The 12,313-nt window shown below is 34.1% G+C and overlaps 1 protein-coding gene across 1 annotated transcript in view; it reads right to left on the bottom strand.

Moving 5' to 3' along the window:
* Nucleotides 1-4,967, bottom strand: part of LOC149791572 (alanyl-tRNA editing protein Aarsd1-B-like) — a 42,740-nt gene extending 37,773 nt beyond the window's left edge. The window contains exons 1-2 of the mRNA XM_089970120.1: nucleotides 4,804-4,967; nucleotides 1,739-1,867 (exon numbers count right to left, since the gene is read on the bottom strand). Coding sequence (XP_089826246.1) covers nucleotides 1,739-1,867; nucleotides 4,804-4,842 — 168 coding nt within the window. The 5' untranslated portion in view covers nucleotides 4,843-4,967. The remainder of the gene's footprint in view (nucleotides 1-1,738; nucleotides 1,868-4,803) is intronic.
* Nucleotides 4,968-12,313: the final 7,346 nt, after the last annotated feature.

Below are 12,313 nucleotides of genomic sequence, written 5' to 3'. Positions count from 1 at the left end.
ATAAAACAATTCATACATGGATGTACAAGTTAAAGGGCATGATCTGTTCTTGAAGAGCATATTAGTTCTATCCTTTCTAGAAGCCACAAAAAATTGTTTCCCACTCGCATACTTCAACTGCACAGTACTTGCAAAGCCCAAAATTACTGTTAAGCACTAAAAGAGGAAGGGCCCTGAGTGGCCAAGTGGTCTAAAGCGCTCTCCGTTATGGATCACTGCCATCTCACCTCTGTCTGCTTGGGTTCGAGTCTTGGATTCGGCCAATGTGGGTATGTGAGAAAGCTTGCCAGTAGCTTCCTGTGGGTCAGTGGTTCTTTCTGGGGTTTTCTGGGTTCTTCTTCCACCATTAATACTGGCCGCCATGTATAGCCTATTGTGTGCTGAAAAATGGCATTAAACCCTATAACAACAACAACAACAACTAAAAGAGGAAGCCCAAGAAAGTGCAAGATCACTCACCTGACCATCTACATAAATATTTCAGAACCAGAATTAAAAACCAGTAGATTTACAAATTTTGATCAGTAGATTGGTTTTTAAACCAGGATTTTTTTTTAAGAAGCATATATTTTAATTGTTTTAAAGGGAATGAAATATTTTGCCATAACATGTATTCTATTCATACTGTAATAAAACATTCAAGTCTCAACATGTTCAGATTTGGATTCTGAAGGAAATGTTGCAATACGAATTAAAATTTGAGTGGCACAGAGGACTGCCAAAATTCTATGGACTGACAGAAATTGAGGCATTAGCTCAATACTTCAGTCTGGACTCTGAACAGCTACTTTAAGCAATTACAGACAAGGATGGATACCGTTCCCTGATGAGTCATCTTAAGCTGAAGTTTGATGTTGAACATGAGGAGAAAGGTCTAAAGGAGCCATTGGTCACAAGACTAACTGCAGTTACTGTAGCATGAGTCCATCCTCTTTAGTAGAGAAAGTATTTTCACAAGTTAAACTGATGAAAACTGGATGCAAAAGAAATCTCGATACAATAACATTATCAAAACTGCAGAATGTGAAAATAAACTGTTCAGAAATAAAATGTGAGAATATGATTGGCATAGTTTGCTTGCAAAAAGTACAAGATATGGCACTGCACTGGTGTTAAATTTACAAATCTGACCAAAACCGCATGAGGCTTGCAAAATATTATTCAACTCATTTCATAAAATCCTATGTGAATCAAATAAACAATGCCTTTCTAATTATATGAAAATCCTTTAGATAAGGATTGACTGATAAAGAAATCTGACTCATTTTATAAATTAATTTTAAATACAAACTAAAGATGGAATCATACTCTCTCCATAAACAATCCTATTTTATCTCCCCGGCACTAGATTCAAAGAGTATCATATGCAATACACATTTACAATGAAACACTTGATCATAAATTGGTTCCCTTTCTACCTGTAGAGTGAAAGAAGCAAAGCACAGATGATTCAAGATACTATGCATGTCCCTGTGTGTGTGTGTGTGCGTGTGAGAGAGAGAGAGAGAGAGAGAGAAAGAGAGCTAAGTATATAACACAAATATGCAATAAGAAATGTTATTATTTAAAATTTGACTAAAATTACATCTATAAAGAAAAGGTTGGGCACGCTCCCATACCTGATAAATACAAAATTAATAATGGAACAGGAGAAATTAAGACATGTTTGAATAATAATAATAATGATAATACTAACAATAATACTAATAATAATAAGTATTATTTTTATTATTATTACCTGTCCACCACCCTCTGGAAAAAGGACTGTATCTTCTAAAATGACCTCATAACCCTGAACAGTCTCTTTTTTCCCATTTGATGTAATTTTCAGCTCTGCAGGACTGCAGCCTTTGACTTTTGTTTTTAACTAGAAGAAAGTGATTTTTTAAAAAATGCATAAAAAAATAACAAATTGATGTTTGTAAATAAAAGATATTAATCAAAGCACATGATGCTGGCAGTACTTCATAAATTAAATTCATCAATTTTGTAATTTCATGAAGAATAAAACAAAAAGGATTTTTCACTTCAACCAAATGAGAACTTGTTTCAATATATTCAGATGATAAAACCTACCCTAGCTTATAGGGTGCTGCATGATTTGGACTGTAGCTAAATCAAAACAAATTAACAGCTGTTTTAGAATAACAAGCTGATATGGACCATATTATGGGCTGATTTGGACCAGGTAACATTTTATTAAGTTTTGTCTTAGCTTTACATGTTAAATTTAAAATTATTTAAAATATATTTGTAATTATTTAAAGGTATGTTGAGCATTTACGCACACAACATTTATGTAAGGTAATGATGTTGTTTTGCATACAAATCAAATGAAATCATGTTAAGATCATTTATCTCTCATTGCCAATTTTTTAAATCTTCAAAGCAGCTCATTCACTGTGCAAAGTAGTTTACTTAATTTTATTGAGAAATGATACAATTACTAGGAATCAAACCTCTTAATGCTGAGTGCCAAGTGAGGCAGCTACTGGCACCATTTTTATAAGTCCTTGGTATGATTAGGCTGGGGTTTGAACCCATGACCTAGCAAATCTGAAGCAGATGCTCTAACCACTTAGCCCACTTGAGCTTTTATTCATTATAATAAAAAAATGAAAACATAATGAAAATGGTGCTCTTGTTTCTCTTAAAGCGTTTGAGAATGATGATGATAATATGTCTTCCTCTTGTATAAAAGGAATGATTTTAAAGCAATGCCACTGTCTCATTATATTAACAACATCTGTTTAATACTTTGATTAATACGCACTTGATTAATTTAACATTGCAAACAATAATGGTGAAATCATCCAACCATCAATTTACAAAATGTATTTCATCAATGTCACAATAATTAAAGCATTTTCGTTATGAGTTTCCAAAATATGGAATTTAATACTCTTCTAGAACAAAAAAAATAATGCTTACTTATACTGATTACATGAAAGTGTTATTATAACATAACAAAATCTCTATTCAAAAATCAAGCTTTCAATGTTTTTAATATGTGCTTTAAATTAAATATTATAAAAATGTTCATTGATACAGCCAGTATTTAAAGGTTAAAATACTGGCCTGATTTATATAAAAAAATTCAAAGAATATTTTTGTTTTCTTTTTTGCACAAATTTAAAAGTTACATTGGTCAATAAAGTGTAAATGCAATAGCCAATATCTACTTTGTTCCAATTTCAACAAGAAATTGATACAAGAAATGTCTTATGTAAACTTAAGACCTGAATATCAACCTTTGCAACAACAGTAATAACTGAAAAAAGTCAGGCATGCATATTTCACATGGTCCAAATTAGCCTAGCATTTGCTATGAATCAGTCTTAATTTGGTTTGAATCAGCATATAATTTGGACAGAATCAACAAGCAGTCATTTGATGTATCTTTTTACCTAGTTTCTCAATGTAAGCTGTCGACCCTGATATATGCCATCATGCATACCAGGGTTGACATCTTAAACCATATGGTAGATTCCTACAATATCGTGGGTTCTAATGTATCATAGAATTCAAAGTTTTCAGAATTTTTTCTGTATACTGCCACCTATCGTGTATTGATATACATTACATGACCATAAGTTACTAGTTCTGCATCACCAATTGATTTCTGGACAACCCTGAGATTGCTGAAGAGTACACTATTTTAAAAATACACCAATGAATATTGCTGTTTCCAAATAATGGCCACACCAAATGTTCTCAAACAGAATCTATATCTTCTTAAAATCACTATCACTGTAAGAAATCAGTTACCCAAATTGTCGTCTGATAATGTCAAATGATGTTATACAAGAGTTAGATCACATGATTACCATATAATTGGTCAAAAACTAAGAGATCCAATCTAAGGTACCAAATACGAGTCAATATGTGAAGTACGGAAGGTTGTTGTTTTCTGGTGGCTTTTGCAATTGCCAGACATTGACTTTAAAACTTTGTTGTACACGATATATTAATTTTCACCGCAACACGTGGAGTTCTTTAAACAGTCTGTACTTTTATTCTCATGTTGATGGTCCTGTTGAATTCTCTAAAACTAGCTTTAAACCTAATTACTCATCTGAAATGCTGACAGAAACAGTCAAAATTAATGTATTTCATTTCTATAGCCCGATGGATAAACATCTTTTCAAAGGTGTGGACAGATTAGGCCGACATATTGCGAATATGAAAACATGGGGGTGGTATCCCGTGTGTCCAAAATTAATATTATTTTGAACAGAATATTCTGGTGACGATGCCTCTTTTCAAATGGTAAGCATTGCACTATTTTATTTTCGTCAATCGGTCGAATTCGGTAAGCGTTTTGCTTCAATACTGGAGACGGAAACCTTAGGTGTGCAAAAATGCCCGACAGCAAGTTCTCAACATAAAGACAAGTATATGCCATCGTAGATACCTGGAATCCGCGTGTCATGTGTTTATTGATCGTCTCCCTCAGTCGTTTGATTTAAGCTGGAAATTAAAAGCATTTTAATAACGAGCAAAAAATAACAAATAGACACGTGTAATATATTGAAGGTCTGTGTTTTATTTTTTCGCCGCTAGCAAACTTTAAAAACCACGATACCATAGCACTCCAGTATACCTTAGTCCTACATGTCAGACATCGACGCTGATATTTAAGTTCTGGGCGTCTGACAATAAAACATAAATAACACGTGATACGTCTTACACTGTAGACTACAGTATACCTACATACTGTAGTGTAGTTTTTAACGTGCGCTACACTAACAAAACCAAATAAATCATTGCTTGAAAATTTAAAGAAAGCAGGCAACAACAAACCTCCTTTAAATAACTGTTCCTCTGACATGCTAATGTCATGATATTTCTTTAAAAATTTATCTACTATAAGAAAAGACTCGCTGTTAATTTACTCTTCTCCTCACGAAGCCTAACGTTGCATCAATGATCAAGAAACGAAACCAACTTGTAACATGGATACAAAAAGTCACAAGATATTCCGATTGAGTTTAGACTGGTCTCTTGACTACTCATAGGCCGGAAACCTGGCTAGGCAAAAAGATGCTTTCGGGCTACCTCGGCTATTTCTCTCAGACAAAATTATATCGTGAATGTATTTCGGTTCACTAATTTTTTTCGCCGGAAATTTTTCCGCGAAAAAGAAGCCCAAACTCAGTTATTTCTGCGATTGGATTGACTTTAGGATTAAGAAGGAGATTACGATGATTCAATCATTCGTAATTGTTCAGATAATCTTTCATCGTAAATAACCATGGAGGTGCGAAAGGAGGATTGTCCTCGGAATTTGTTCGGACCTTTCCGTCAATGAGCGGAAATGCCAACCGTAGCCACTATACCGTTTTGAAATAATCTCGCTCAGCCATACTCTGACGTGTCCACGTAAGATCGAATCAATGGACTCTGAGGGACTCACTGTACTAATTCAGTTCTCATAGTAAACCTATGCAAACACCAATACTAAAAATTCCATAACTTAAAAAAAAATTGTGCTCATGATCAAACCTATATTTATCAGTGTGGATGAAATCTGGATGTCAGCTTCTGTGCAGAGGAAAGTATATGAGCCGTGGCATTTTCTGGACCTGCATGTGTTTGAAACATGTGCTTTCAATTCCATACCAAAGAGTCAGGTGCTAATTTTAGTAATGAGTGTTCCAAACTCAAGACTGTTAAAGGACTGAAATTCCATAAATAAAACAATGTCTCTATTTCTTTTTCACTTACAACTAGGATATACTCTCAAAAGACTCTTTTTCCTAAAACGTAACTTACATTATTAACTAATCCTAGTCAGCCAAACCCATATATACTCTATTTTATGTTTTTATCCATTTCCAGGCTGCTTCCCATTCTTCCATATCATTAGTACCGTGTGTCCAGGGGAGTTACAAAAGAAACTAAATTTCTTTATGTCATAGCATGTATGTTTATATCTGCAAGTAGATAAAACTAAATCGAATGTCGATGTGGAACAATGCTGTAAAATTAAGTGAGCTTTTTATCTGCTTACAGTAATTTTGACGTAATAATCTCGATGCTCTCATTTCTTTTTGAACATCCTCGTTTCGTTCTGATGCGAGTAGAATAAACTTCGACTCTCTGGAAAGACTCAAAGGTAATACTAGCGTTACTTACAAATAGCAGCATCATAATAGCGGTTTACGATTCCCGATCTCTAACTCCTTCTAGTCCAATAACCAGACCCCGAAATATTTGTAGATACTGATGGACGATTTTTTGGTATGATGTCACCTGTTTAATAAAATGTGCAACTTTGCTGCATGCAAATCATTCCGGAACACACATGCGTACAGTTTGCTTACCTGTATTTGGTAAAATCTATATCTAGCGTGAAATGAAAAATAGCCACAGGACATCTGGATGTTTTATTTCACGTGGATTTACAAATCGTCAAACAGGATTTGATCCGGCTATATTCTTTGCATATCGCCAAACGACGCGAAATATACCCGTGTCTAAAGTGCACTCCGACATATTGTGGACAAGTTTGTCAGCAAAAGATTCCCCGATTTTATGAATAGATATTATCAGACACACAAATAGTCCATCAGTATCAACACAGATTTGAGGGTTTGATTTATATGACTACCCATTTATATTCCTCGTGACTTTCCCTCACTTTGGAATTTTGTACACACGTACATCTGTGACCGTCGTCTGCGCGAATCCTCAAGTGAAGTTTCCACGAGGTGCCCCGGCCGCTGAGAGTTAGAAAGTTCGGGCACCTCGATTTACCCGACTTTTTTTTCAATTTTAATCAGTTACCTCTTTTGAGTTGCTAAGGTCTCCGTTTCGAATCTGTGCAAAGAGACGTCTGTGGTTCTTCATTTCGGGCAGAACGGTTGCGTACTCCCCATGCTACTTGTTGTATCCTTAATGGTCACGGAGTATAGTTTATTGATTGCGTTGAGTTTGCTTTATACCGCTGTGAGAAGTTCAGAAAAGACGCTTATTTCGCGAAAGCAGCAAGAACGAAATTAGTTTATCTGCGCCACCAGATAAACCAGTTACTATCGATATAGCCCCGAAAGCAAATCTGACTGGTGACCTATGATGGTTGCTGTAGGTAAAATTTCAGCAATACCAAGGCCAACAGTGATCGCGGAGGCGATTCTACAAATAACATAAATGATCCCAGACATGCGTTTGAATTTCGAAAGGAAATGGGCTTTTTAAGGATTTCATATCGCAACTGTTGTTCTGCTTAGATTATTTTCTCGCGTCAGCAGCTTTAGAGGTCCACCACAATGCTTGTATTGATACTGTGGTGGTGTTGAATAATTGGTCCGGATGTAGACGATGTTCAGATTTATTACGTTGAGATGTAACACGTATACGCACTTCCAACAAATTACTATAGTTCACTGGGACAATTGCTATACAATCATATAAAATATCTGCCCCCGGAATATTCAAATATCAGGCGATTGTGCGTTCTTGGCGCCTGGTACCACGTTCACTTAGAACCATGCTGATTTATGTCTGAAGAATCTTTCTCGCCCAAGAAGTGTTACACGAACAAGTGCGTTCCTGTTGAATAGGGGTCGAGATCTTTCCCTTCTTAGTCGAGTCAACGAGTCAGCGTTGATTCAACATAATTGTCTGAAAACGTAACTGGGGTGGATTCATCGGTGAATTCCAGTTCCTCACTGTCCACGATTGTAAGCTTACCTGAGCTGGTATTGACACACTAGTATGGTCCCAATTGTCGATTTCTATTCGGCGCTTGACAAGATCATATTTGAGTGTTCATAAGGGTCTGGTAACATCGCATTCGCGCAGATACGCATTGAAAAGTGATACAAAATCACCGTCTTCTGTCACCTGATCCATCGTCTCATCTGTAAATTCATCACCATCATCATCGCGTTGCGGGGCCCCGAGTGGCCGAGTGGTCTAAAGCGCTCTCCGTTAGGGATCACTGCCATCTCACCTCTGTCTGCGTGGGTTCGAGTCTCAGATTCAGCCAATGTGGGTATGTGAGAAAGCTTCTCGTGGGTCGGTGGTTCTTTCCGGGGGTTTTCCAGGGTTCTTCCTCCACCATTAATACTGGCCGCCATGCATAGCCTATCGTGTGCTGAAAATGGCGTCAAACCCTACAACAACAACAACATCATCGCGTTGCTGTTCATATCATACAACTTACATTTAATAAAATAATAAAATAAAATAGAGAAAAACAGTCATACATATAATTATATTGTTATAAAGGATATACAATATATCAATTTAAATTATACAGTTTTATGTAGTGCATTGGCATTAAGTCCATTATGATACAAAGTATCTAACTAATGAATCCAATAAGTTCCTTTTATGAGTCTATTCATGTCACCATGCACAATATACATTGGCATGAAAGAAAAATCGAATAGAGAGTGATTATTTGTGTTAAAGTGTGTTGAAATATTATGGAAAACTGAGAATCTCTATAATTATTTATATGAAAGCGATGATTATTCATTCTCTTAGAAACTTGTTGATGTGTTTGTCCAACATATTGCATGCTACATTTTTACAGGTTATTAAATAAATCACATCAGTTGATATGCAGTTAGTGTTATAACGTAAAGAAAATACCTCTTTTTTATTAGCACTACTGAAAAAAGTACTTTCTCTTATCTTTGCACATTGAGAGCGCCGGTGTCTGTTACATTTAGATTACGAAAAGTGTCTTTTTTATTTTCTGTCTGTTTAGTTCTAATTAAAAAATCTTACAAATTCTTGGGTCTTCTGTAAGCGAGAATTGGTTTAATTTTGTAAAGTGATTTTACGCTGGTTTTATTGGATAAATTTAGGAGACTATAATATTTATTAATTATACGACCTATATTAGGTAATGAAGGATAATGTAGTATTGTGATAGGAATTAGATTTCTCTCTATTTTCCTTTCTGCTGTGTTTAAAGCCTCATGTTGAGTAAGATTACGGGCTTTGTTCAGCGAATCAATTATATGTGTAGGATAATTTCTATTTTGGAATTATGTTTGTAATTTATTCAACGAATTTTATAATTGACAATCATCTGAAATAATGCGTCGGTATCTTTTGGCCTGGCTGTATGGTATACCGTTTTTACTTGACATGGGATGACATGAAGAATATTCTACATATTGGTGGATATTAGTTTCCTTGATATGAATATTTATAGAGATAGTGTTATCAATATTTTTTATTACATTTACATCTAAAAATGAAACATGTGTACTAGATGCACTATAAGTAAATTGAATCGTCGGGTGAAAATGATTTAGGCGATAAATACATTTTTTTTCAGTTCTTCAGTTGAATGGTTCCAGATCATAAATATGTCATCTAAAAATCTGAACCAAACAGATGGATTAAACTTTTCGTTTTGAAGAAAATCTTTTTCTAATTTACCCATGAAAAGGGAAGCGTATGAAGGAGCCATAGGACTACCCATATCCGTACACATTATTTGTATGTAATTCACATTATTAAATTGAAAATAATTGTTTTCCAAGATAAGTTTTATTATTTTACAAATATCTTCACTAGATAGTGTGCTATTATTAGGATTGTTATCAAGAAAATATTTACACGCTTCAATACCACCTGCATGCGGAATGTTGGTATATAGTGATGTTACATCTAATGATACAAGGATTGAGTTATCAGATAACTGTGGAACAGACTTCAACTTTTTAATGAAATCAGTAGTATCTTTAATGTATGAAGGAAGTGATTTCATTAAAGGTTGTAAAACACTATCAATAAATTTGGATAGGTTTTCAGCATATGAATTATAACCTGATATAATGGGTCCTCCTGGATAAGTTAAAGGTAAATTATGGTCAGGAAATGGAGGAGAATCAACTCAGAAGACATCTGAAATCAGTGTCGGTGCTAGTGCTGCTAATATTTACAAAGCATGTAAAATGTTGGAATTTACTTTTGGACATAATTAATTAACATTGATTCCAATCAACAACTTGGACGTTTTGCTGAATCAACAAATTGATACTTACATAACATCAAACAGAATAAAATGTTTTAATGGATACTTAACGTTCAAAATTTGGATTACCTCTGTCTGAATTTAGTGCTAGTCTGATAACATTTAAAATATCAATTTGAATAATGTAAAAAAAATAATGAATCTTATTACGATTATATGGCCTTAGACCAAGTGCGAAGAAACAACAAGTTTTGTAAAATTCAACAAATAATATAATTCCCTATAATACAAAGTGAAAATTTAAAAAAAAAAACAACTTACAGTATTGTGAATTAAATCCCAACCAGTCCTAAAAGTTCTATGACTAGTCCAAAAGCATCGAACATCCCGAGCGAATTCCAATGCAGTTCTGAATGAATTCCAACGTTGAAAGTGCTAACTGTACCAATAGCCTGGGATAATGTTGATGTGCTAACAGTCTAGACATATCGCACTGGTATAATAGTCTCTAGATGAATTCACAATAATCCCAAAATAATAATTTAGTTTGAAAGTATTACTGAGTGCTGTGATTTATGTGTCTATAGTAATCATTTTCATGTTCCCTGCTTTAAGTTTTCCATTGCTCGACGTATTTAATATTATAAAGGTCATATTTAGTTGTTTTTTTTGTGAGAAACTCTTACATATTTAACGTCTTGACATTCAAATAGTTATTTGTATCCAGTTGTTTAACGTGTAATGTTTCAAAATTAATGTTAACTACACCGAAAAATTACCCACGACTAATCGTTTTAGCATCTTGAAATTCTTTTCAGAGACGGCATGTAAGAAAGATGCGGTCGAGCTATTCTATCCTTCCAGATTTAATTACAATTAAACAAGCGAACACAAAATGAAGTTGAAAATACAGGTGTCACAGAACCAGAAATGGTTACATTGGAAAGCCACAAAAAAGTAAAACTAAACTTAGTAGAAAAGTTGAAAAAACATTCTCACGAATATTAAAAAGGTAGAAATGAACAGATGAAAAAGGAACAAAAAGATTCTACTAAATGACAAGATGCAGAGGTCACATTACGCGAAAGAAATGATCTAATTTAATTCAAGCATCACAATTTATAATAGGATAAGTGGTGTGAAGGTCATTTTTTATGAATCTTGTCACGAAGTAATATTGTTTATGTACAAAGTCTTCAGCATCCAGTTAAAAAAGATGTTAAACTTCACATTTAACAATGAAATAAATTATGACGAAGGCCAATTGGCAAGGTGTTCAATGGCAGATAAAACCACAAACTTGTCTATGAAATTTTTGAACGTTTGTTGGCTAACAATTAAGAAGAAGAAAACGTAGACTGAAGAGGAAAACATCACTAAAAGAGCATTAATTACTCACCATTAAGCTCCTTTCATACAGCCACTGTAACGTATATGCTTAAAAATGGTATTGATGTTAACATATAGTACTTAGCAAGCATGGATATCGAAGCATTTGTAGGGCTAATGCTTTGAATCAGAACTTGCTATTAATTGCTAACCATTAATTTTCATATATATATATATATATATATATATATATATATATATATATATATATATATATATATATATATATATATATATATATATATATATATATGTATGTATGTGTGTATGTATATATATATAAGTGCTCCACCATTATATCCTACAATTCCGTTGTCTCAAAATGGCAAGGCTATTTCCTCCAGGATAACACCGCTACAAATGGGTGTTGCCTCGCCTATTTCAACCTGATTTCAGGGCATGTGATATTTCATATTTCATTCTTATTTTAGTTGAGGTCGTTACAACCAATGACGTTATATATTTAAAAGTCTTGTTTGATGGTCTGTCCACATGATTACTTGGTGTATTGAACGCAGATTAAAGAGTATAACAGAAATACATCCCGTTTTCATTTGTACGTTTTCAAATAAACCTCTTTGTTCTCAACACATTCAGGCAAATGCGTATGCGGATTATCTCTATTTATGAGTAATTCTTAGTACTGAATCCTGTGTAATATCCATTTTGTTCTTTTGTTTATTTTCTGTCCGAATCTGCTATATAAAATTCGAACAAAACCCGCTTCAAGTAATGACCTATTTTGAACAATGGTGTATAAACTAGTTTACATCATAATTACGAACCCCTACTTCAACATCTGTTTAGTAGAATTACTCATTTACTTCACCTATGATTTGAGATGGATTTATTTGTATTAATCTTTGGAATTACAAAGTGCTCAATGACATTAGGGCTAAATTACTATTTTGGAATTATTGTAAATTCATTCGTGGACATTCTTGATTTTATCACTGTGATACATCAAGACTGTTGGCATAC

Source organism: Sinohyriopsis cumingii, chromosome 9, assembly GCF_028554795.1.
Source record: "Sinohyriopsis cumingii isolate HCF-2022 chromosome 9, ASM2855479v2, whole genome shotgun sequence".
Taxonomy (NCBI): domain Eukaryota; kingdom Metazoa; phylum Mollusca; class Bivalvia; order Unionida; family Unionidae; genus Sinohyriopsis; species Sinohyriopsis cumingii.
The sequence above is the reverse complement of the archived record's forward strand: the minus strand, read 5'-3'. Positions and strand labels throughout refer to the sequence as shown.